This window comes from Manis javanica, chromosome 6 (assembly GCF_040802235.1).
Source record: "Manis javanica isolate MJ-LG chromosome 6, MJ_LKY, whole genome shotgun sequence".
Classification (NCBI taxonomy): Eukaryota; Metazoa; Chordata; class Mammalia; order Pholidota; family Manidae; genus Manis; species Manis javanica.
The window spans coordinates 17,156,789-17,184,337 of record NC_133161.1 but is presented as its reverse complement, the minus strand read 5'-3'; the positions used below and the strand labels follow the sequence as shown (position 1 = coordinate 17,184,337).

Genomic DNA, 27,549 nt, shown 5'->3' with positions numbered 1-27,549 from the left:
TTTTTTTTATGTTACCTGTATCTGAATCAACACCTGGTGAGTGAAGTACAGATCCCCCCAAAAAGAAGCAAAACTGGTTTAATAACCCCCGACAAGTGTGGACTCCAGGCCTGCCTGAAGTTATTTGGGAAATGTTTAAGTGATAAAAGAGTAACCTATGACTTCCTTACTCTCCTGGGGATGACAAATATTAAAAAAGAGAGCTGACTAAATGCAGTGTGGTGTCCTGGACTGGATTCTACAACAGAAAAAGACATTAGTGAGAAAATTTGTAAAAATCCAAATAAGACTGGGAGTTTAGTTAATAGTAATGTACCAATATTGTTTCTTAGTTTTTTACAATGTACCCTGGTTAAGTAATGTATTAAAATTAAGGAAAACTGAGTGAGGAGTATATGGAAACTCTACTATTTATTCAAATTTTATGAAATCTAAAATTATTCCAAAATAAAAACAAAAAAAACAAGAAGGGAGCTGATAGCATGTCTACTAGAGTATCTATAATGTCTCCTTAATGCTCTGACATAAAGCATCCTGGCCCAATGCAAAATAAATTACAGTTCAAGGCCTCTTGGCTTGTCTCTATGGAAAATAGTTTTAAAAATGTCTCATTTCTCAGATTGCCTTGTAAGAAGGTTAAGGCAGAAATCTATTTAGGAAAGAATAGACATTTCCAAGAAAGAAAAGAATTCTTGCAAGAAAGCAAGCTAATGCAATTAATCATAGGCAGGTAAGTGGAGTAAGAAGTCAGCCACGTGTGTGGGGAAAGGCGAGCAGCTGGAACTATAGCCAAGACTAAATATAGTTAAAGATTTTGAGAAAAAGAGAAAGTAGATTTTAGTATAGGATACTTAGTATGTGACTCTAGAGTATTTTAACCTACGGCTAAGAAGAAAATTCAAATTATTTCTCAAGTGTTTTAAATTAATATAAGATGAAAGGCCCTAACACCCTATTTCACTTTCAGAAGTAATAATTTCTTTGGGAATTAGTTACTTAGAAGTAGTTCTTTTGACTCACTTATAAGAAACCCAAAATTCATTAAAACAGGAAATGTTGGTTTAGAAATGTAAAACATATTTCACATTTGAGGGCCTAATTTGATATTCTTGCTTTACAATAGAGTTACTTTTCTACAAATTTATAATGATCATTAGTGGCTCTATGTCAGTCTTAAGTTAACAGAATTTATTGGGTACCAAATGAGAAAAGGGCAAAAAATTTAATACATGTAACAGACTTCATTTTGGCATTTCACTATAGTTTAAAGGAGTATTATTTCTAATAGAAGATATGCTTCAAATGTTTTGATTTTAGGTTTTAATATTTTTGTCACAAAAGCAATACATATCATATTACTATAAATACCATTGTTAACATTTTGGTATTTATCCTTCCAGATATAAAAATGGCATATGTAATTTGGGTTTTTTAAGTAATATAATAATGCTTTATAAAGTTTGGCAGTATGAAAAAAATAGGCAAGCATGAGCAACTTCTTCCTGAACGCATCTCCTCAAGTAAGGGAAACAAAAGAAAAAATGAACACATGGAACTACATCAAACTAAAAAGTTTCTCTTTGGCAAAGGACACCATCAACAGAACAAAAAGGCATCCTGCAGTATGGGAGAATATATTTGTAAATGAGATATCCAACAAGGGGTTAACATCCAAAATATATAAAGAACCACGCCTCAACAACCAAAAAGCAAATAACCCTATTAAAAAATGGGCAGAGGATATGAAGAGACAATTCTCCAAAGAAGAAATTCATATGGCCAACAGACACATGAAAAGATGCTCCACATCACTAATCATCAGGGAAATTAAAAACCACAATGAGATATCCCCTCACACCAGTAAGGATGGCCAGCATTGAAAAGACTAAGAACAACAAATGCTGGTGAGGATGTGGAGAAAGAGGAACCGTCCTACACTGCTGGTGGGAATGTAAGCTAGTTCAACCATTGTGGGAAGCAATATGGAGGTTCCTCAAAAAACTAAAAATAGAAATACCATTTGACCCGGGAATCCCACTCCTTGGAATTTACCCAAAGAACACAAGTTCTCAGATTCAAAAAGACATAATGCACTCCTATGTTTATAACAGCACTGTTTACAATAGCCAAGATATAGAAGCAACCAAAGTGTCCATCAGTAGATGAATGGATAAAGATGATGTCCATATACACAATGGAATACTATTCAGCCATAAGAAATAAACAAATCGTACCATTTGCAGTAAATGAATGGGGCTGGAGGGTATTATGCTGAGTGAAATAAGCCAGGCAAAGAAAGACAAGTGCCAAATGATTTCCCTCATCTGTAGAGTATAACCACGAAGCAAAACTGAAGGAACAAAATAGCAGCAGACTCACAGACTCCAAGAAGGGACTAATGGTTACCAAAGGGGAGGCATGTGGGAGGGCGGGTCGGGAGGGAGGGAGATGGGAACTGAGGGATATTATGTTTAGTACACATAGTGTGGTGGTGGGGTCACAGGGAAGACAGTGTAGCACAGAGAAGGCAAATACTGAATCTGTGGCATCTTGCTGCACTGATGGACAGTGGCTGCATTGGGGTATGGGTGGGGACTTGATAATATGGGTAAATGTAGTAACCACATTTTTTCATGTGAAACCTTCATAAGAGTGTATATCAATAATGTAATAAAAAATTTTTTAAGAAAAAAGAAAAAAATAGGCAAAAATTCTCATAATCCTATAACCTTAACATCACAACTTTTTTTTAACCTTTCAAAAGCCTCTCTATTAGTATTTTTGTCAGTTTGGGGGACTTATTTTTTTATTGCTTTAAAACTCACTGAATGTCTAAATTATACTGGCTAAGGACTGTGCTTTTAATAAATGTGTAATAATTTCCTTATATTATTTATTAGAAATTAACCAGAAAAAAATAAATTCAAACTTTGGTACCACTTTTCTAAAATACATTAAAAAGGGCAAAATATTGGTTTCAGCACCAACTCATCAGACACTCAATTTTGAACGAATACTGGGGTACTTTTGTGAATAACACTGTTCTAAATGATTTGAAGCATTCCCTGTCTTTAACAAGATTAAATATCAAAAATATGAAAACTTTCCTAGGTAAGTGCCAAGTAAGTGGTACCTATATTAAGTGCTACAGAAGTCCAAAAAAAGAAAAATCTAGTTAGAAATTAAGTGAGACATGAGGTCAGTCTTGAGGGATGAGGAGCAGTAGTTAACATTTACAAAGATGAGGAAAGAAGGTATTCCCATTAGAAAGAACTATGTGAAAGCTAATGGTCTGATAGGAGTGAGCTGTTTTGTTGTACAACAGAAAACCAAAATGAGAAAGCAGAGGGACCCTGCTGGAGAAGGTCTTGAGAGTAAGGTCGATTTTGTCTTTATAACAGAAAGCTAAGGCATTCATGTTCTATATGTAGTTAATAGGAAACTATTGCAGATGTTTTAAAAAGTGTATATTAAAAATAATATTCAGTGCTGATAAATTGAAAGCTAGAATATAAGAAATTCTATTTATTTGGATATTAGATTTATAAGTCCATAATTACACCCATAGAAGAAAAATGCAGAGGTAGAATTTAGTAACTTGTTTTTTTCCTCCTTGGTAGATTGATGGAAAACCGAGAGGTTATTTCATATTGTGACCTTCATGGCCATAGTAAGAAAGAGAATATCTTCATGTACGGCTGTAATGGTAGTGATAGATGTAAAGCATTATATTTGCAGCAACGAATCTTTCCACTTATGCTGAGTAAAAGTTGTCCTGATAAAGTAAGCACCTTTAAAGACTTCTTACTAAATGTTGCCAATGTGAAATAGAGGAATGGATAATAGTATTCAGTAAACTGCTTTTTCATTTTAGCTGTTTTTGACTTGTTTACATAATTGATAACAAATCAATTTTGTGGAATGTTTAGTGACCAATAATTCGAAATATGAACAAAAAATGCACATTGTCCTACCACCATACTTAATGATAAAGACTGACTGTTTTTATTCATAAGGTCAGGAACGAGGCAAGGATATCTACTCTTAAAACCTCAATTCAGCCTTATACTGGAGGTTCTAACAAATGCAGTCTTATGTTAGAGATTCTAACAAGTGCAATAAGTCAAGAAAAAGAAAGAAAAGGCAGACAGATTGGAAAGGAAGACATAATGAAGATGTTATGATTGTCTTCATAGAAAGACCAAAGCAATTCACAAAAAAACTCCTAGAATAAGTGAGTTTAGCAGTGTCATAGGATACAAGGTCAACCCACAAAAACCAACTGCATTTCTATATACTCACAATGAACAATTAGAAACCAGAATTAAAAACAGTATCATTTATCATAGCTCCAAAATAAGTGAAATACTTGTGACTGCAAATGGGTGGCATAAGGGAGTTTTTTAGAGGTGATATAATTATTTTATATCCTGATTGTTGTAGTGGTTACAAAAATCTATCCATGTGTCTTCATGTAACTGTAGATTAATGATAACAAAATTTTAAAATCTATCCATGTGTTAAAACTTTTAGGCTGGAACTCAAAAAAGTCAATTTTACATGTTAATTTAAAAAATAAAATTGCAAAACTCTTAGTAGACACTCATGTTATAATAGTCTCTCAGGACAGCTTTCAAATGATTTTTCATATGAAAATAAAGCATTTTCAGAAGATCTGCAACACAAATCTTCATTCCTAAATATGTCTAAGTCCCACCCTATAACTTTTTTAAATTATAAGATCCTATCTCAACAGTACCAAGAAATAATCAATTGGTTTTGAATGCATATATTACATATAGATAAGAGTAAACTTTATTGCCAGAATTCAAATCTATAGTTCTCAGAAATGTAAATGTGTCATCCTAAAAATGAGTTATTTCCATTGGTCAGGAAATAAAAGCATTTCCTAAAGCTTTAGAAAGAACGAATGCTTTTGGCCTACTTTTTCATTTTCAACCCTCCTTTCCTCTTAAGAAAGATATTGTTACCAGAAAAATGCCAGGTCTCATTGGTTTCTTTCCAGTTTTCTTTCTCAGCTTGCAAATTTAATATTCAGAAGAGCAAAGAGAGAACAAAGGAAGAGTAGTAATGTGGAAAATGAGTATCAGAAACAGTTTTACCATGGAGGCCACTTTTTGTGGGTCTCCTCTGGGTAAGACCAGATGTTCTTATTTATGGCTTTCCTTTTAAACTAAAAAGACCTTTTTAATATAGGATTAATAGTGTGGACAGTTTGATAGTGAGCATTTTCTTTCACTTAGATATATATTGATACTAATTCTACAATTAGGTTGAATAAACAAACTCCCACTGTATGTATCTCCATGTCATCATTTCCCTTCATTTAGAAAAGGAAAGTTTTAGCATATAGATAGAGTACCTGATTGGTTGTTTCATGAGCTAATCTTTAATTGCTTGTTTTTTGGGGTTTTTTTCTTAGAAGGAGTTCCTACAGACTCTAGTGATTTCAAGAAAAAGCAATATTCATACTTAAAATATCAGGATAAAAATGTTTTTACTAGATTTGCTATTTGCAAGTCAAAAGATACTGCGGGTTTAGTGGTTTTGTTTTTGTTTTTTGTCAATTTATATTTTAATGGAAATATTTGGTTCCTTGAACTAAAAATAAAAGTGTATTCTGTAGATCCATTTAAGAAATCTTTTAGTCCCATCTAGCATATCCTTATAATATTCCATATCGAGATGATTGTCGCATTGTTAGCAAATGCATCAAGTCCAAGTATTGGAAATCAAAACATGTCATTTCTGGCTAGTTTTTAAAGTACCTTGAAACTGATATGACATTATTAATAATGATGAAAACATTAAAATCCTTACCCAAGTTTTTCTCTATAAGTGATTATTAGGGTGTTTATAATGGTAACCAAATATTCCATACCTTTCTTACTGAATTTTCTTCTGCCTAATCTGTATGTATTAGCCTATGTTGTTAGGTCAGAAGAAAATTCAGTAAGAAAGTTACAGAATTCTTGGCTACCGGTTATAAACACCCTAATAATCAGGTTTGGTCCAGGTGGTGGAGAGGGAATGAAGGAAAGCAGTAAGCTGTTAAATGACCCATCCCAGAGAAGGATTTGGAATTGAATCATATCAGAAGTTTTATTTATACTTAGGCTATGGAAAAATGATTAACTCATCCTCAAGGGTAGATAAACTTATTCATGTTTTAGGTAATAAACAGGGCACTCATTTCAACACTAAAGACTTGGAGTCAATGGGATATCATTTTTGTGATTTGCTCTTAGACTATTGTGATCCAGACCGAATCAAGGTAAGCAAAGTCTATTTGATAATGCATCAAACTCCAGGCTATCAGATAACATAACCTGCCTATGGACCTATGGCAGTTTATTCCCTTTAATATCCTAACAGTGTTCAAGGCTTTTTGTACTTGATATCCCAATAACTATTATTCCAGGTGTCTATAAATATTCAATTTGTTTGATTAGGAAATATATCTATAATTAATTTGTAAATTATAAATGTATAGACATATTAATCTGTATAATTACATATAAGCATATATAATTAAAATTATAAATATATAAAAAGTTATAAATTTATGAATTAAAATAATCTGTAAATATAATTATACATAAATTTTTAATTAACCCATTTATCATTTCCTCCTAGTATTATCAATGTCTGAAAGAATTAGAAGAAATGGAAAAACATATAAACTTGGGAAAAGTCCATGGTGAGTCAGATACTTCTCTGAAAGAAATTGCATTGGATCCAGAGTCAAGGTAAGTCAAGATGGCAGAAGTAATATAATTTGTTGTCCTGTTTTACTATGCGCTTTATAATAATACTAGGATATAATTGTCAGTCTCGACTGAAAATTCCAAATACAGGAGGAGGAAGATTTTCTCCATGCTCATTACTTTGGCAGGACCTCATCAAGACTTCATTTATTTATTCAAGTAATTAATTGGGCACCTACTATGTACTGTGTGTGAAGAACATACTCAAATTGTTTTTAATGCTGTCATTACCCAAGAGACCTGACCCATTTATAGAGATGCCACATAAATTCAAATTTATTAGTGAATAAATCAAAATTCAGTGCTAAGGAATACTGTTAGAAGTAAGTTACTAATTTTAGTTACAATTCCTTTGGAAAGGCAGAACCAATGTTTGATTCTTCACCTTTATTTACAAATTTTCAGACTTTGAGCATTAGCTCTTGCAGCTTCCAATGGAGACTAGTAAATTTGTTTGTAGATGGAGAGTGTAATTTTGAACTCATGGATTTTTTTTATATTTGATGTGTTCCAATTTCATTTCATTTCATTTCATTTCAGTACTCTAAGAAGCCAAGAACTACCAAACACATATACCTTTGTAAATACTCTTCTTATTATAATTAGATTTTTACCATAGAAATATTATCTATCCAATAAGATAATAAAATAAAAGTAACAATTGAAAATTTAAAATGTCACCAAAACATTCTGTAAACTAAAATAATTTTTTTTTCTGTAGTAGCCAAGGCTCTGACAGTTCAGAATCCAGTGACTCTCAGTCTTATCTTCTCAAGTTAACTTCTCAGGTATGACTGAAAATGCCCATGATATGAATATGATAAGTAAGTACTCTTCTTACTGTGACTAACAATTAGACAAAAAAATTGTTTGCAGTTGTGTAATTATTGTACAGCAATAATTATTTTCTGATTATGTAGCATACCTTTAAATCACAGAATTTTCTAGCCTTACGGTTTTTTAACACCTTTACTTTATAGATGAGAACGGGTAAGATCCAACGAGATTCAATTCCTTCTCAAAATCCACACCACTGGTTAATGAAAGTTGACACAACAGTCATCACCTGACTACAAGTCCAATATGCACTTATTCATTTACTTTACAACCATATGTTGAACTCCCGCTATGTGCTAGGGCTAAGCAATGAACAAAATGAGACAAAAATCCTTCCCTTTTGTTGCTTATATTGTAATTGGTAGATATAAAAAATAAAGATAAATAAGCAAAATATAAGATGTATCAGACGATGATTAGTACCTAAGGAGAAAACTAGAACAGAGGAGGTAGTTTAGGTGGTATTATGTACTGCATGTTTATGCCCTCACCAAATACCTATGTTGAACCCTAACCTCCAACGTGGTGGTATTAGGAGAAGAAAGAGAGAGATTCTCCTGCTACTCTGTTAGATACTGCTGTAATAAACATCTTAAGTGTGGAAATGGCTTTGGAACTGGGTAATGGATAGAGTTCTGAAGTCCATGTTAGAAAATGCCAATATTGCCATCAAGGGACTTTTAAAGGTGATTCTGGTGAGAGCTCAGAAAGAAAAGAGGAGAGCTTCTACCTTCTGTATAGAATGTTGGCAGAAATATGAATATTAAGGATGATTCTGATGAGGTCTCAGACAGAAATGAGGAATGTACATTGGACAATAGAGAAAACACAATCCTTGCTGTAAAATAGCAAAAAAAAAAAAAACCTGGCTGAATTTTCTTTGTGTTGAGTGTTTTGTGGAAGGTAGAACTGTGAGCAGTAGAATTGGGTATTTAGCTGATATTTCTAAGCAAAGTGCTGAAAAAGCTGCTTGATTCCTCCTGACTGCTTATGGTAAATATAGTAAAGAGGAATTTTACCTCAGGGTTTCACCCATATCTGATTTAAATAATATTGAGATGAGACTTTGGACTTCAGAGTTGATACTGAAATGAGTTAAGTTTTGAGAATATTGGGACGGAATGAATGTGAGAGGGGCATGAATCTGGAGGGCCAGGACCAGAATGCTATGCTCTGAATATTTCTGTCTCCCCAAAATTCATATATTGAAATTATAATGCCCAATATGATGGTATTAGAAGGTGGGGCCTTTGGGAGGTGATTAGGTCATGATAGCAGAGCCCTCTGAATGGAATCAGTGACTTATAAAAGAGGTTCCAGAGATATCCTTCTGCTACGTGAGGACACAACGAGAAGTCTGAAGCCCAAAAGAGAGCCCTCACCTGACCATACTGGCACCCTGACCTCAACTTCCAGCCTCCAAAACTATGAGAAATTAATTTGTTATCTATAAGCCATCCAGTCTTATAAAATAACCCAGTGGTATTTTGTTACAGCCGCAAAACAGACTTAGACAGATGTTGTATTAGTTTTCTAGTGCTGAGTAATAAATTACCCCAAATCTTAGCAGCTAAAGACAACAAAAATTTATTATCACATAGTTTTTGTGAGTCAGGAATCCAGGAGTGGCTTAGCTAGGTGCTTCTAAGGTCTCTCAAAAGCCTGCAAACCAGGTGTTTGAGCTGTGGACTCATGTAAAGGCTAGACAGAGAAAGGATGCACTTTCAAGCTCTCTGTAAGTTGTTGACAAGATTCAGTTCTTCACAGACTGTTCGGGCTGAGAGCCTCAGTTCGTTGCTAGTCATTGGCTGAAGGTCTCCCTCAGTTCCTTGCCATGTGGGCTTCTCCATAGGACAGCTCACAGCTTGCAACTGGCTCCCACCAGAGTGAGCAACCAAGAGAGTGCACACAAGATAGAAGCTACAGTCTCATTGCAGCCTAGTAACAGACGCAGAATTCCATCAGTTCTGCCATATATCATTAGTGGTAGGCCACCAGGTTGGGCCCACCCTCAAGGGGAGAGGCTTATAGAAGGGCAAGAATACTAGGAAAAGGGGATCATTAAAGGCCATCTTAGAGACTGTCTACCACAGATGCAAAAGCCATACTGATTTGATCTTTGCCCTAAGGCTATGTGGAAACCAACCTGCAAGTTCTTGAATTCTGGGCTCTGTTCCCCTCTCAATTCTTTCATCCAAATAATTTTGGAACTGATTTCTTTCTTGTAGCACCTTGTTGAATGAAGCTAGCAATAGCAAACTCATACTCCAACATTCTGCCTCAGAATCTCTTTGTCCAGTGACCCAAATCTACTAGGTACATTTTCTGTCTTTCACACCACCAAGGAAGACAGTTTTACTAAATGTATCACCTTTACATAACTTGTATCACTGTTTTTTAGATTCCTGTAACAGTTTCCACACTACTTGTTGTTACCCAGTCACAACCAATGATTGTCACATAGTTTAGGTTTTTATTAGGACAGCATCCTACATCTAAGTATCAATTTCTGTTTCATATTTTACTACACTAAAACAAAATCCTCAAAATCGCAATGATGTCAAATACCTATCTTCTTGTCATGCATCTGCAGATCGGCTGTCTCTCTACTGGGCTATTCAGGGATAGAAATAAGTTGAACTTATTTCTAGACTGAATTGTGTTCAGGTGTGTTCCGTTCTTCTTTTCCCCAAGACCAGCAGCCAGCCGGGTCACGTTCTGCTCATGGCAAATCACAAAAGTTCAAGAGGGCAAGCCAAGCTGTAGAGTGTATTCAAAGCCCTCGTTCACCATTCCACTGGCTAAATCAAGTCGACAGACCAAACACAACATCAATGGAGTAGGGAAGTATGATTCTATAGTAGTGGGAGAGTGAAATTTGGGAACAATCTAGAGGTATCTGTTCCCAGGCCAAGAGTTCTAGAAGTGCAAAGACAGTGAGAACCATGTCTGTCATCTTCTAGGAAGACAAAGGGGTTAATTTGGCAGGAGAAGATTCAATGGCAGATTAGTTGAAGATAAATTCAATTAAGCTAGCTAATTAAATACATGACTTAATTGTCAAGAAAGTAAAAAATTAAGTTTTGTCAATCAAAAAATCTAAAGTTCAGAAATGTTATGGTATATTCTGTTTTTTAGTAAAAATGCTGGGATGAGCCCCTTCTTGGCTTCTAAAAAGATATTTGAGGTAAGGGAACTACACGAATTTTTCAGCTGACTACCTTAGTCCTTTTCCTCTATCTTAAAGATTTTGATTTTGAATTAAAGCAACAGGTTAAAGTGACTTTTTGATAACAATTGCTAATCAGATATCTCCTTATATTCTGCATAGTATCTGCAGCTAGGTCAGTTTTCCACGATGCAGTGCCCATATGATGCATTTTAAAGGGTTCTGAGATCTCAGTCTTCCCAAACTATCCTCAATGGATGCCTTAAAATCTGCAGTTAGACATTTATTTCCGTGCATTTATCATTGCATTATCTGAGTTTCTCTTTTGAAAAGGAATATTTCTGGCATGATTATTTATAACTTTACAGTGAATATCAAATGTTTTATTATCTGTAGTAGCTTATTGAAGCATTGTCATGTAAGGACAATACTAGTACCTAAAAACTGAAAAAGGAATAAAAAGAGAATTCAGACTTTGTAGTTTTGTCTGAACCAGTAATTATTGTATCACTAGCTTACCTTGGCAAATTCTCCTATCCTTAGGAATAATAATATGAACAACCATCTAAATAGTGGAATAGGTAAGTATTTGAGAACAGACTGAATTTGTACAACAGAGGAAACAGCCTTGACCTCTACTCTAAGAACTTGTTTTTTGCTCAACAAAATGAGTTCTGTTGAAATATGTAGTCTCTCTTGCCCTATAAACCTAGATAATTAGATAGGAAACCATCTTTGGCCATAGCTGTACTTGGATCTAGAATTGATTAACTTAACTAAGACTTAATTTTTAAAAATATATTATTTATCATGTTAATGGAAAGAAATCAAGTGATGTAACAAGGTAAGAGGAAGTAATAGAAAAATACTGACTGAATTCTAGACTTGCCCTTCCCTCTTACCAGCTATGTGATCTTGAGCAAATAACTTAACCTCTCTGATTCCTAAGATTCCCTTACATTCCCTCTCTGATGTAAGATGGGAATAACATTAGCCATCCTGCCTATATCATAGGACTGCTGAGAGCACCAAGTGAGATTATATCTGTAAGAATACTTTGCATATTGTGAGGTGTAATATACAAATATAACATGGCATTATATTACTCTCGGTTAGACAGTTCACTCACTGTTGACACTGAGATCAGAATGCCCAGTTTCTTTCAGCTCCCGAAGTATTATTCAGAGACTTAGCAAAGACAAACAAAGATATTTTTTAGAAACCGGTGAGAAGTCAACACAGGAACAAATCAAGAGCACTGATTTCTATGGAAACTGTTTCAAAGTGACATCTTTGAAGTGTCCTGTGAGCAAACAAACTCCCAGTTGGACTGAGAAGACAAGGATACCAACAAAAGGTTTTTTTTTTTTTAGGATTTTAATAAGTACAAAAGTGGCTTTCACTATATCATCATTAATAAATCCTATGAAATCTGGATTATGAGAACTGTTTTTGTAAACAGAGAGAATTGATAGCATTTTATTCATGACTGAAAAAATACTTCCCTAATTTAATCTCTACATGAGTTGAATACAGAAGAATATTATTTCAGTTGAAGATAGCCTTGAAAAAAATCTATTTAATTGCCTTATTCTCAATATCTCCTGGCTATCAATGCCCTCTTCATACCCCACAATAAAAAAGTAATGAACTAGTGATACACCCAACATGGTTGCATCTCATATCACTGTGCTGAATAAGATAAGCCAGATGCAGAAAAGTAAATGGCGTGAAATCTCATTTATATGAAATGCAAGCTAATCTGTAGACACACAGACACACACAAAAATTAAGGTTTCCTGGAGTGAAAAGGAATGGAGTAGGGGATGAAGGGAAGAATGGCTTGTAAAGGAGCTAAGGAACCTTTTAGGGGTGGTCTTCTCTAGATCTTGATTGTGAAGATGGTTTCACAGGCATTTACAACTGTTGAAACTCCAGGGTTTTGAGCCAGAGCAATTAGCTGAATTATCATCTGCCAGATGGCAAAGACTGAGGGTGGAGCCACAATTCAGTTTAGATATGTTACTTTTGAAATGCCTTTTAGACACTGAAGGGGCGGTATTGAAGAGGGAGCTGGATATGTGAGTCTGGAGTTCAGGGAAGAGATATGAACTGGAGATACACTTGGGGATTCTCAGTATACAGAAGGTATTTTCAGGCAGGAAGCTAGATGAGATTCGTACGTGAGTGTGGATAGAAAGGGGTGTTAAGGAGCAGTGTTGGGACTCCAACACTGATGGGTGAATAAGAACCAGCAAGAGAAGACTGCAGCGCCCCCCGTGGGGTCGGAGGAAGACCCAACCAGTGTACCATCCTGGAAGCCAAGTGAGGAAGTGTATCGAAGCGGAGGGAAAAACCAGCTACGACTAATGCTTCTGACAGGTCAAAATGGACTTGCTATTGGATTTTACAGCATGGAGGTTTTATCGGGGATCTTGATCAGAGAAATTTGAGTAGAATAAAGTACAAATCTAATTAAAGTGTATTTTAAAATAGGAGAGAGACTGGAGTCAGGTAGTACTTACGGAATTTTGCTGCAAAAAATTTTTCTTTTTCAGTGTTCCCCACTGCTGCTACCACAGTGCTTAATTTAAAAACTGCGTTTCTCAACTTTATCCAGTCTTTCCTGAACTGAGAGTCTCATCCCTCATTGATTACAGTTTCTTATAGACATATGTCCTGGGGAATCTTGATGACATACTAATAAAAATTCTACAGTTTTCTTTTTTTACTCAAGTAAATCATTTCTGAGGGAGCTATCTTTTCTTATTCTTTGGTGCTGCCCCCTTTCTTTATGTTATCTGCATTCAGGGTAATAAATTTCCCTCTAAAATGTCATTATCTTCATTGTCACTCAGCTTATTAGAGAAGGAAGTCTGTCCTTTCCCATTATTGAATTTACCAAGTAGGAAATGAGATGGATTCCGTCAGAGATTAGTGAGAGTTCCAGTCAGACTTCTTCCGTTCTGGAAGAGTTCATACCTACCGGTGAGACAGAGTCTGAATACAGAGATGCTCCCACCGACTCGGGAGCATGGGGGAGGGGTAAATGCATAATAAATCCTGACAGTTTTGTACCTAAGTCATTTCTTCTTCAAATCTGGTACCCCAAACACAGTAAGTACTCTTGCAGGGGCTGGTCTTCCGTGTAGCCAGACCGCCAGCACCCAGAAGTAGGCATTCCAGGCATCATTTCTCTCTCTTTGGAACATGCTTTGTTTGCACGTGTTGTTTATATTAGGTACCTCTAACCATTTCTTCTGGTGCCATTGATGGATCCTAAATACTGATCAGCATATCAGCAAAGGGAAATCAAATTATTGAAGCTAAGTGATGGGTCTAAAGAGAGTTCCTTATACTATTCTCTCCCTTTGCAGCAATATTGAAATTTTAACAAATAAAGTCCAAAAATGTACTTTCCCAACTATCAGTGGTGCTCTAGGTCCCATGTCCATCAATTTCCTCAGTGACGTAATTCTAATCATTACCATCTTTCTCACTTTCAACAAAATATAGTCCGCATTCACTTCTAGTAACAGAAAATGCTATTTTTTAAAAAGTTGTGTTGTGGAAAATTCAAACATAAACAAAAGTACAAAAAAATAATGAACCCACTGGTGCCATCACCCACCCTATATAGTTATCAGCATCCTGTTATTTTAGTTTCATCTATATTTCCACGATTTTTCTCCAAAGTATTTAAAGCAAATTCAGCAAATCATATTGTTTTGCTTATAGTTCAGTGTATATCTCTAGTTAGATAATTGGTTTTTTTACAAAGCGTAATATATCTCTTGCTTTTATTCTAAGTGTAATTTACCTTGTTATGCCATCCACACACCTATTTAGGCATTATTACTATGTAATCCTGCCACATGCTTTAAAATGTCTACCAGTCTTCCTTCAGGCTTTACTCAGGGTTGCCTTTTTATCCCTCTCTCTCTTCCTAAGTATATTGTTTTTCTTTTAAACTGTTAAAATGCACATGACATAAAATTTACCATCATAGCTATTTCTAAGTGTACAGCCCAGGAGTGGTAAGGCCATTCACAGTGTCATGTACACAATCTCCAGGACTCTTTCATCTTGCAAAGCTGAAACTCCATGCCCACTCAACAGCCATTCCCCATTCTCCCCTCCCTCCACTCCTGGCAACTATCCTACTTTCTATCTCCAGGACTTTGGCTATTCTGGGTTTCTCATAAATGGAATCAAATATTTGGAAGGCAAACACAGTGTTCATCTTTTTGTGACCAGTTCATTTACCTTAGCATAATGTCCTCAGGTTCATCTGTGTTGTAACAGGTGTCAGAATATCCTTCCTTTTTAAGGCTGAATGATATTCCATTGTACGTATGTGCCACATTTTGTTTATCTAGTCATCCGTCCATGGGCACTTGGGCTGCTTCCACCTTTTTGGCTATTGTGAGTAATGCTGCTGCTCTGAACATGGATGTACAAATAACTCTTCAACACTTGCTTTCAGTTCTCTTGGGTGTATTATGCCCAGAAGTGGAATTGCTGGAATATGGTAGTTCTATTTTCAGTTTTTTGAGGAACTGCCATACTGTTTCTCCACAGCAGCTGCACCATTTTTCATTGCCATCAACTGTGCGCAAGGGTTCTTTCTCCACATCCTTGCCAATACTTGTTATTTTTCTTTTTTTGATAGTAGCCATATTAATGGGTGTGGAGTAGAATAAACACTTTCTTAATAGACTTCACTTTTTAGAGCAGTTTGATTCACCTTTTTAAAATGTTGTTAAATGCATTATCGCAATTAACAAAATTAATAATTCCTTCATATCATCTAAGAAAAAAGGATTTCTAATATGGTCAGCCCATAGTTTTCTCCTTATTTTTGTTTCTCCAGATCAGAAGGATTGGAGCCACCAGATTCCTCTCTTCTCTCATCCCACATCTACGTCATTAGAAAATCCCAAAATATACCCAGGATCTACCCCACCTTCTCCCCTTACCACACACGTACTTCTCTCTTTCTGGCCACTGGCACCACCCTGGCCCGAGCTACCATCTTCTCTTCTGGACTGTTCAGTAGCCTTCCAAGAGATCTTCCTGCTTGTCCAGCCTTGCTGCTGCTATTCAATCCATTCTCAACTCAGCAACCAGCATGATACCGTTAAAACAAATCTCAGATCGTGACACTGCTCTGCCCAAAGCCTTCCAGTGGCTCCCCATTTCACACAGTAAAGATCACAGTCCTTACAATGGCCTGCGAGGCCCTGTGTGAATTGAGTCCAAGTTCTTCTCTCTTTCCCCTTAGTTTATTCTACATTAGCCACTTGTGCTATCTTGGCGTTCCTTGAACACTCCCATGCTTCTAGCTCAGGGCCTTTGCATTCACTATTCCCCTTGCCTAGAAAGTTCTTTTGTCTGATACCTGCTTAACTCATTGCCTAACTCCTTTGATATGTCAGTTTTACAAGGAGGACTTCTTTTTAAAAACAGAAATGAACCCCTCCCCTAAGAATTCTCTGTTCCCCTCCCTAACTTTATTTTATCCCACAGACTTTATCATTTTCATATATTTTACTTATTTGCTTACTTTATGCCCCTGTAATTAAAATATAAGCTTTAGATGGTTAAGATTTTTAGATAGATTCTTGACACATAATGCTCAGTAAGTAATGATGAATCAATTCAGTTCATGTATCTATACATATTTTTGTGGTTACTCCCCAGATCTTCATCACAACTTAGAAAGGGAAAGGAAAGAATGTACATCTTTCCAAAGCAAGAAGACTGGGGTAAACTGGACAGATGATGATAAAATAATCTTCAGGGATTAAAGAATAGCTCAAACTCAAGAAATACTGCAGCATTTGCTCCCTATCATGGAAAGCACTAAAAACATTCAGACCACTCAGATAAAACAGATACTCAGTCCAAGAACCAACTTACAAACCCAGCATCAGGAAGTCAATACAGTTTTCTCATTCTTAGCTATTTAATACATTATTTTATAAGGAAGTAAGGCTTATTAATTCTAAGAAACAAGCAGAGGCTCTTAAAATTGTGGCAGTTACACCACATTTGACAAAGGCACAAAGGCCCAAAGCCATAAGAAAACATTGGATATGTGAAGGGTAGTAGGTTACTAGGCCTTTTTAAATTATTTACATGAACCCATTCATTAATTTGGATCTATGACCAAAGAATGCATTAATAAAGTATAACCACAGCCTGACTTGTAATTTCTCAGGTATGTTTAAACCTATAATTCTGGGGCAACCAGAATTAGAAATAACTTGAGTTTTTTCAGCTAATTGATACTAAGAGAAATGCGGAAAGGATAAGACAAGATTTGTTTTAAAGATAAAAGAAATAGAATCATCACCAAGACCAAAAGGAAACCCATATAAAAAAAAGACAATGACAAGCTGAAAATAATTAATATAATACTAAATTATCAACGAATTTTGATAAAGCACTCTCTGTGTGCTAGACATTGTTCTATGTTTACACACACACACACACACACACACACACACATTTTACATTCTACACATGAGGAAATTGAAGTCCAAAGAGGTTAAGTAATTTGTCCAAAGTCACCCAGCCATAGGTAGTAGTACTGCTACCCCAACGAGATATGCTGACTCCAGATTCCTTTATCACTATGCCCTGACACTTCTCTTTATGATATAAATGAAAAACAGAGAACCAATATGCTTAATATTTACAGATCATCTACAAATCAGTGCCAAAATTGTGAATATTTTGATAGGAAATTGGGAAAGGCTATGAACCACAAATACACATACACACACATACAAAATGTGGCTGATGAACATTTTTAAATGTTCAGTCTCACTTAAATCCTAACAGTTCAACTTAAAACAGTAATGAAATACTATTCATTTTTGCCTCTCAGTGGGAGAATTCATTCACTGATTGTTGGAATATAAACTAGTACAGAGTTTCTGGAAGGCAATCCAACAGTATAAATGAAAAATCTTTAATATCATACATCCATTTTGACTAAGAAATTCTACTTCCAGAAACTGATTCCAAGGGGAAAAAGCCTAGATGAGGGCTAAAAAGCTTCTATAGGGATGTTCAAGAAAAAGAAAAAGAAATGAACCTAAGTGTTCAATAATAGAAGATTGCTTAAATTATGGTACATCCATAAAAGGAAATATTACATAAATATTATAACTATATATTAATATGGAATGATGTTCACAATATATAAATGAAATACAAGTTATAGAACAGTTTGATTTGGTACGGCTGCATTTACAGACTATATATATATTTAATGTGTGTGCATATTATACACACTCAAACACATACTATACCAAGAAAATACTGGAAGCACATATTCCCAACAGCGATTATCTCTGAAGAGTTAAAGTATTGACAGATGATGATATTCCTCTTTATGGCTTTTTTCCTACATTTTTATTAGTGCTCATCTCTTTATATAATAATAAAGTTACAAAAATAGGCAATTGATGGCAGTTTCTAGTGGGATGGGGTAGATATCTTGCTGGGGGAGGCAGTGCCTAACAAAAATTAAATCTAATAGGTCAGCTCATATGAAAAAACAAGTAGTGTAGGTCCAGGTAAACAAGGGATTGAGTATAATAATATCAGCAAACTAAAAATTCAGGAAAATGATAACAAAATACAATAGACCTAGGCAAAGAGGCTGAGAAGTTGAGAATCTAGATATAAACAAGGGAACAAGGGGTCTGGGTGATAATTAGGACATAGCTTGATTTTTATGATTATTTTCATGAATAATGACTTGTATACTTTGAATGCAGAAATGTACTCAGTATGGAACAGACTGAGCCTGAAGTGGTAGATAAACAGTAGGTTGTATTAATTAAGAACTCTTTCATTACAAGTAACAGAAGCCAATTCAACCTAACTTAATGAAAAAGCATTAAAGTAGGGTAGGGGGGAAGTATTATAATAAGAAAACACAAGACTTGTCATAGAAACAAGTGGGAGAGGGCATTCAGCCAGACTTCAGAAAAGGCCTGGAGCTGGGGAAGAAAAAGCAACCAGGGCTCTTTTTATCCATCTTCAGTCTCTACTTTTCTCTATATATAGAAGAGTTTTTACACCCCTAAACTCACACATTTGCACCCTATACAAGACTCACTGTCTCTCATTCCTAATTCTAAATGATAGGGAAAGATAATCTGATTGGCAACCATGCCAGTGGGTAGAGGTCACATAGACATCTACAAACAGGCTGCTAGAAGTCGACCCTTGCGGATCTAGAGGCAATCCCCAGAGAAGGGCAAATTGTGCCTGGGGCAGACACTCCGCAGAAGTATCTATTGTAGATATACATGGAAATACACAAAAGTACGGAAGCAGCAAACAAGACCGTTCTTAACAGAGGAACTCACTGAATATTTAAACATTATCAAGTTGAAATTTTTTGCTCTTGCTACTTATTTCTTTATGGCTGCCTCTTCTGATTTATATATCCTTTGACAGGCTAAACACTGATACATTATTACCACATAGTAAGTGATTACTGGGTAAAGTGAGAATAAGCAAAAATGAGAAGATCACAACTCTGCTAAACCATTTTAGACACAATCCAAGCATAGACTAGGGAGAAATTACTAGTGTGCTGTAACAACTAGCAGGCAGGATGGTAAAGGACATAGCATGTGAATGTAACCACAGGACTGGAACTTATATTGTCTGTTCTGTTGATAAGCCAAAATGAGTAAGGTCTGGATGGATTACTAATCAATATCATATTAGCAAGATGGTTTATATCTTTTATATTTATTTCTGGTCAAACACTGGTTAGAGGTCAGATATGAGGAATAAATCTCACATCTGACATTCCACCTGATAATGATGAAAATTCTTGAGAAAGATTATCCAGATCAAAATGTACTTGGAGACATTTTTCACTTTCAGAAAGAAGAAATAGATACATTTTCCCTATTCTTCTCACTTAAACACCTAAAAACCTTGGACATAACATATAAAACAAATATAAGGTAACTTTGAAAGGCAGGAAAAAGAAGGCAGACTATCTAGGGACCTCAAGAGCCAAGGAATGACACGGTGGTGATTTGCCTGGGATTTCTTTTTGCCTTATTTATCTCTGACTTGGAGCAGAGGAAGCCAGCAACCTAGAATCTAGAAACACCAATGGACTCAGACCAAGGGTTAAAAAAAGAAAAAAGAAAAAAGAAACTCCGCCAAAAGCCTGCATTATGTAACTAAAGGATCAGGAAAAGGACAGCCTACCAAACAGAAAACTTTAAGACAAAAACCACACTGCTCCAGCCAAACACTATAGATAAACTGTGGCTCCACTCCTACCCACATAAACAGAGGCAGATTGGAGGGCCTAGACTTCTACTCTTGAGGTCATTATGGAGCATCTCAACATCCCTGCTAGGTGGTGTCAAAGAAGGGCAAGTACCAAGCCAGAACTTCCATCCCCACTGGCCTGTAATTACCCACTCTCCCTGGTGTCACTGGGGACCACATGGGGAGCCTAGGCTTCCACACCTCCTGGGCACAAACAAGGTGCTGCTCCCCATTCCTGCTAGGATGGTATCAGAAGAGGCCTAGTGGAGAGTCAGGACTTTCACCAATGCCCCGCAGTAATGGGGCCACCTCCACCATAGTGTCAGTGGAGGCTGTGTGGGCAGATGAAACTCCCACAACTGTCCAGTAGGAATGAGGAGCTCTTTCCTTCTGGTGTCAGTGGAGTCCAGGTGGGGAAACTGGGCTATTTCCATCTGTCTGCACAGACGCTCAAATATTCTATTCCATACTGTGATTCATGGGGTTTTTTTTAGGAAATGATCCAGTTCTTTAGTTGTCAAATGTGTGTGTTTGTAGTGTTTCCCATTATCTTTTTGATGTCTGCTAGATCTTTAGTGGCCATTATATCAGGAAGCCTGGGATCAGGACAGGTATCCAAATAAACATATCCTCTAGGCATTTAGAAATACAGGATTGGAGTAGTGCTGGAAAATCATGACCAGAGATGAATATTTAGATCATTCTCATAAAAATAATGGTAAAAGTCTTCAGGGAGGATGGATACACCAAAGGAAAAAAGTCTGATTTATGCTATGGCAAATACTACAAACTACAAATATGTAGGGTACCTGCTGGGCAAGAACTCACACATTTCATTTCTTTCTTAGACTACAGCCAGCCAATTATGTAAATATAAAGAGATACAGCAGAGGCTGGACACCACTCAGAAATCTCCCTTTGATAAACCAAAAGAATCTTAGAGTAAGCTCTTCAGAATGGCTCCAGTCTGTGTCCCAGAGGTCATTTGAAAGTTTGTCACCTCTCCCATCCTCTCCCATGGTAACCACCAGTCACTTCTCAATGTCTATGAGTCTACTGCTCTTTTGTTCATTTTATTTTGTTTTGTTTTTAGATTCTGCTTATAAATGAAATCATATGGTATTTGTCCTTCCCTACCTGGCCTATTTCACTTAGCATAATACCCCTTAGGTCCATCCATCTTATCTCAAATGGCATATTTCTTTCTTTTTTATGGCTGAATAATATTCCATTGTGTATATGTACCTTCTCTACTTTATCTATTCATCTATTTATCGACACTTAGGTCACTTCCATATCTTGGTTATTGTAAATAATGTGGCAGTAAACATAGGGGTGGATATATCGTTTTGAGTCAGGGATTTTGTTTTCTTTGGGTAAATTCCTACAAGTGGAATTGCTAGATTGAATAGTATTTATATTTTTAGTTTTTTGAGGAACCTCCATACTGCTTTCCACAGTGGCTGTACCAATCAACATTTCCATCAAAAGTGTAGGAAGGTTCCCTTTTCTCCACATCCTTGCCAACACTTGTTATTTCTTTTCCTTTGGATAGTGGCCATTCTCCCGGGAGTGAGGTGATATCTTATTGTGTTTTGATTTGCATTTCCCTGATAATAGTGATACGGAGCATCTTTTCATGTGCCTGTTGGCCATCTATATTTCTTTTTTGGAAAAATGTCTGTTCAGGTCCTCCATACATTTCTTAACCCAGTTATTTGTTTTTTTGGCATTGAGTCACATGAGTTCTTTATATATTTGGGATATTAACCTTTATCAGATAAATAATTTACAAATATATTATATCATACTATAGGTTGCCTTTTTGTTCTGTTAATGGTGTCCCTTTGCTATACAGAAGCTTTTTAGTTTAATGTAGTCCCACTTGTTCATTTTGTACTTTGTTTCCCTTGCCCAAGGAGATGCATCCAGAAAAAAATTGCTTATGCTCAAGAGATTTTTGCCTGTTTTTGTCAAAGAGTTTTATGGTTTCATGTCCTAATTTAGGTCTTTATCCATTTTGAGTTTATTTTTGTGTATGGAGTTAGACAGTAATCCAGTTTCATTCTCTTGTATGTAGCTGTCCAATTTTCCCAACACCAGTTGTTGAAGAGGCTGTCTTCTCCCCATTGTGTATTCATGGCTCCTTTATCATATATTAATTGACCATATACACATGAGTTTATATCTGGGCTCTCTATTCTGTTCCATTGATCTATGGGTCTGTTCTTTGTGCCAGTACCATCCATACTGTGTTGATTACTATGGCTTTGTAGTATAGCTTGAAGTCAGGGAGCATAATCCCCTCAGCTTTGTTCTTCTTTCTCAGGACCTATTTGACTATTCAGGGTCTTTTATGATTCCATATGAATTTTAGAACTATTTGTTTTAGTTCATTGAAAAATGCTATTGGAATTTTGATAGGGATCGCTTTGAATCCGTAAACTGCTTTGGGAAGGATGGCATTAAATTGTTCTTTTATAATTAGGCTTTAAGATAAGAATGATCTGCCCACCACCACAAAAAAGTCACATGTCATTTTTATCCTCACAGAAGGGTGAGGACCTTTCTGCATATAAAAGGGGTTTGCTGAAGTCATTTTTTCCATGACAAAGATCTTCTATACAATGGCTTAATTCTTTACTTTCAGAAACATGTCATAAACTTCTAACTGGCAATTTACCTTTCCAAATACATTATAAACAAATGATCATCACTTCACCAAGGATTTGGCCTTCCTCACCTTACCACCAAGCCTACTAAGAGCCCGTGTTCTATGCATTTATTGACTCAAACCCTGGCAGCTCCAGGACCCCCAGACCAGGCTCTGCTGATTGCTCACCACTTTCTCCTGTGGTGAAGGTTGTGTGGAGATGGTTGCTCATGGCAGGGTCCTGGGCAATGGACAAAAGAGGCTCTGGGCCTGAGTCTGCTACAGAGATATTAGGGGAATAAGATTTTGTTAAAAGAAACAAAAGATGGCAAATTCAGCTGATAGGATGATATACTCCCTCCTCAGAGGTAGCCACGGTTCTGAAGATGAGATGGTGTGCTGACAGTGGCAGGGCCACATGATGAAGGAGTCTGGGTCAATGAGATACCGCATCCGAGAACACTTAGATGGAAGTATGATGGAGCTCCACTGAAAATACATGAAATGTTAGGGCAGCAACAGTTCCTCTTGATGTCTCCTGAGTTCTTACAATTAAAATCCAAGTCAGTGAGGTAATACCTTTGGTAAGACCCCTCATTTCTCTGACCCAGCTTGTCTCCACTGAGGCTCAGATGAGCCTAGAGGGAAGAAAAATCCCTGTAACTTTTGTAGGCAGAATCAGGCATCAAGACTACAGAAGGAAACTTCAGATCAAAAGGAGCCTTACCCAGGAACATGGGCCAGTGAGCCCTCTAATGTCTCACCACTCTGCCCTGACATACCAGTGCAGAGAAAGGGTTCTGTCAGAACACCACTTGAATCTTCTAGTTTTATGTAGTGTCAGGTAGGGCCTGGAGTAGCCAGAGCTCATGGGCTAATCTCCTCTGGAGCCTTTTGTATTTCCCCCAATACACAGTACAAATAACATTACTTTCTTTGTGTTCAGCAGTCACAGAATGAAGGTAGTGTGTAATGTTTTGTTCAAGCAGGTCTCACCTGCCCTGCCCCACTGATGGTCTGTCCTGGTTGCCAGACTAAACATAATTAGTTTTTTATTTTAGAAGAACAGCACTCTACAGGGTTCCAAGCAGGCAGTTGCAGTCCATGGGGTATGGACTTCAACCAGCAGACAGACTTCATGGGGCTTTGCAATCACAGAGTGCCTCCAGACAGCCACAGAACCATCTCCAGCGGGGCCTGGAGCAGTGCTCTGGGGGCGGTATGTGACTCCCTAAGACAAAGCCCTTCAGTTTCTCTTTTATGTGCTGCTGTGTTTTGTTCGGTTGGTTGGGTTTTTTTTTAGTAAGAAGCCAACATAATTTAAGGAGGAATAAAAGGCTAGCAAAATGTTTTTCTGCCTTGGTAGAAGAATATTGTTACATTAGTGAAAAGATTATAGAGTTTACACAAGCCTATGAAGCCCTCAAGTCACCTCTCACAGAGCCCAGTCCCCTGAAGATACAAACTCTGTGTTTGTCAACTCTTAATAGGAATGTGAACCGGTTGCATGGTTTGAACCTCTTTCCTTGAGATACAGTAGACTTCTCAACTATGAATCGCAAAGTAAGCTCCCTAAACTGTCATGTCATGATGTGATGATGGCTCATTTTCAACAGACATGGTCAGTCAAAGAGGGATCAAGTTTTCTAACCCCAACTAACCAATGAAAGGCATCTCAGAAAAAAGGTAGAATGACTTCAGAGGGAAATAGGATGGTCTGGATGAAAACACTCACCTATAGGAAAACCTAAACCTGCCTTCCCAAGGTGAAGAACAGAAAGAATGTGGGAAGTGAAGGACCAGAAAGAAGAAAAGGATGAAACACACACGAATGAAACAGGCTGTAAGTAATAAAGGGAGCCATTGAATCCCTGACTGGACCGTGCTGCAGGTGGTAAGCCCATTACTCTCCTCAAAGAGTATCACAAACATGGTGTAACCTCCTGTCCAAAGGGAAAATTTTTTAATTGTCCTCAGGACATGCAACAAATGAAGAAACATTTATGTAAGAAAATCTAATAAATCTCAGTAAGAGCAGTGATAGTGTTTGGACTTAAGCTGCAACCTTCTCATCCCTTCCGCCCAGTTCAACATGCGAAAAGCGCCCCACTCTCCCAGAGCAGGCGCCGCAGACACACTGGTTGCAGTGCCCCCAGCTCTCAGCCAGGGCTATGGCATCTCCCTGGGAGGGGCAGGCTGCTGCCATTCCTCACATCCCTACTTCTGTGTTGCAAAGGCTGAATTCCAGGCAAGGGCAGCCGAGAGGTCCGGGCCTTCCTTTTTCCACCCAAACAGAAGGCAAGGGCTCTCTCCCAGAGTCATCAGGCCAAGAAAACTGGAGCCCTGGTCACCTTGGCCCCAGCTTGTTCACAGAGGGGAGGTACCATGCAGGAAGAGGCTAACTGAAAAGACCAGAAGCTACTGTCCCACGGAGCATCATGCTCCAAAAACAGAGGTGCCACTCCAGCAGAAGCAGGCCGTGGTCTGCGCCCTCACCTCCATAGCAGTGTCTCAAATATTTTTCCCCAGGAGGAGAGAAAGCCCTAAGAACAGAGAGTTCTGAAGTTCTCCCCTAGTAAACTGATTTGTTTGGAACAGAGTGTGGAGAAACTCCCACCTAAGGGTTCTGTCAAAAACAATGGAGATGGAGATTTGGGCGGTAAGCAATTAAGAGAAGGTACTAGCTTGATAAGAGCAACAAACTCACCCAGAGGCCAGCTGTGTGAAACTGGACACACATTTAATTTTACTCCTCAAAAACCCACTAAAATAACAGTCATTTTTATTTATTTATTTATTTATTTTTCATTTTTATTTTTTAAGACAAAGCCACAAGGAAGAGAACAGAAAAGGAGGCCATTTTGGAAGCTATAAAGCAGAATAGCTCTAAATTCCTCAATAATAACATGAAAGCAGATAGAATGATGGAACAAGGCTTTCAAAATTATAAAGGCAAATTATTTTTAACCTGAAATTCCACACCCAGTCTAACTTTGATCAAGTTTAAGGGTAGAATAAAGACTAAATCAAGAAAAGCCTTTGATGAAGTAAATAGAATATCCAGCATAGAACAGAGGCAAAGGGAATCCCCAGGGTGGCAGTGAAGTGAGATTCCAGACTGACATCAGGTGTCAAGGCCCTCAGCCCAGACGGGAGCAGGTCGCGAGTCACTGGGGAACTTTTCTCAGGAAGAGGTCAAGTGTCACATATGCAAATTTGAAAAAGACCTGAAAATTTGAAGGTGAAATTAGTGTTAAGTTCATAGAAAACCAGCAAAGAAACAAAATTTAAGGCAATTATTATCTCCAGGGAAGACAAAAATTTGTTCGGGGAAGGAAAAGAAATCACAATTTTCTACACAGCTCAGCTGCTATACATGGTATTTAGTTAGGATACTGTAGATATTGAACGCTGATTTAAATAAAATTATAACCAGTGTGGAAGGAGGAGAGAGGACTCATACCTGTGGAACGTGGAGTTGGGAAGCAGCAGCTAAATCTCCGTTTACAGATGAGTGTCAATAGATTATGCCTGAAACTGAAAAATAAGGAAGCACCAGTGTAAGCATGTTAGAGAAGTAAGGTGAACACCTGAAGAACTGGGTGAAATAGCGTGCGGGTGCTTGCCTCTGGAGAAGCTGGGGAGAGTGAGGTGCTGTTTTTAATAACAAACTTGGAAGCACTGACTTTTTAAAGCCATGTGCATTGTAAGTTCACACAAACTTTTAAATGTATATTTCCGTCTCTTCTGTACTGTATCATTTCACTCACCAGTGTTCGGTTTTCAGAGTAATTAGTTTATATTAGCACCAAAAAGTTAATTTTGTCTGTGCCTTGAAGGTATCATCAGGAAGGCTAGATGCTTAGAAATCCTACTTTTAATAGTAACAGCTGCCATTAATGTGTGCCCCGTACCGGACTAAGCACTTCTCTATTCCAGTTTGCACCACAGCCGTGCACAGAGGGTGTTGTTTTCCTCTTACAGATGAGAAACTGCTGTTCAGAGAGGTTAACTAATTTACAAATGCAGCAGAGCTCCCTGATCCCAAAGCCTCTGTTTTTCCTTTCTATAGATGTCCTAAACCTCTTTCTAGTGCTTGGATTTAAAAGAACTATGGAGAGGGGAAAATGTAGCAACTCAAGGAACTCCTTTGGGGGAATGTCAGGGTGAAGGGAAGAGAAACCCTGAAGGATTCAGCAATGTAACTAGGTAACTGTCTCTGACTTAACCAAGCATAACCCCAAATCAGAATTTCCAGCTGGTTATGTGAGTAAGGGAAGCAATTTCTAAACTCTGGCTAGGAGCTCCTATGATTACAAAAATAAAAGCTTCCTGCTGCTCTTATTTTGAAGTAAAAGAGAAGTTGCAGCCGCTCCAGCGTGGGTCTAAACACCCCGGTGAGAATGCTAGGACGATACGGTTTTGTGTTCCGGAAGCCCAGTTGTCCCACAAAGCTGGTCTCTGAAAAGGAGGGGACAGATGGCAAAACTGCTTCCCAGGGGGTGACCTGGGTCCAGGATCTTGAAGTCCCTTCTGAATAAAATTTTAGGTTTACCAGTGTTTAAATCACTGAGAGCTTTGAGAGTGTCTTGGCCAGTTTCATGTCTGGAATTGTGTGATAATAATCCAGACACTCACCTGGCTCTTCAAGTCGATTGGTTGGTTGGCTCCAGTGTGGTCAAAGTATGTGGTCTGGTGAACCACAACGCTGTTTACATTCTTTCTTTTTGAAAAGTCACGAGCCATCACTACCGGCAAGTTAAGAAATGAAACTGAAATCA

General features: G+C 37.3%; 1 protein-coding gene and 1 long non-coding RNA gene across 2 annotated transcripts in view; one reads left to right on the top strand and one right to left on the bottom strand.

Moving 5' to 3' along the window:
* Positions 1-12,044, top strand: part of AGBL3 (AGBL carboxypeptidase 3) — a 32,971-nt gene extending 20,927 nt beyond the window's left edge. Inside the window, exons 2-4 of the mRNA XM_073238436.1 lie at positions 6,658-6,770; positions 7,510-7,576; positions 7,769-12,044. Of these exons, the coding sequence (XP_073094537.1) occupies positions 6,658-6,770; positions 7,510-7,576; positions 7,769-7,858 (270 nt within the window). The 3' untranslated portion in view covers positions 7,859-12,044. The remainder of the gene's footprint in view (positions 1-6,657; positions 6,771-7,509; positions 7,577-7,768) is intronic.
* A 9,337-nt stretch (positions 12,045-21,381) lies between these two features.
* Positions 21,382-27,545, bottom strand: LOC108408586 (uncharacterized). Its single transcript, XR_001856028.3, has 3 exons — positions 27,407-27,545; positions 26,232-26,305; positions 21,382-25,995 (listed from the first exon to the last, which is right to left on the bottom strand). It is a non-coding gene; the product is annotated as an uncharacterized lncRNA (long non-coding RNA).
* Between the last annotated feature and the right edge of the window lie 4 nt (positions 27,546-27,549).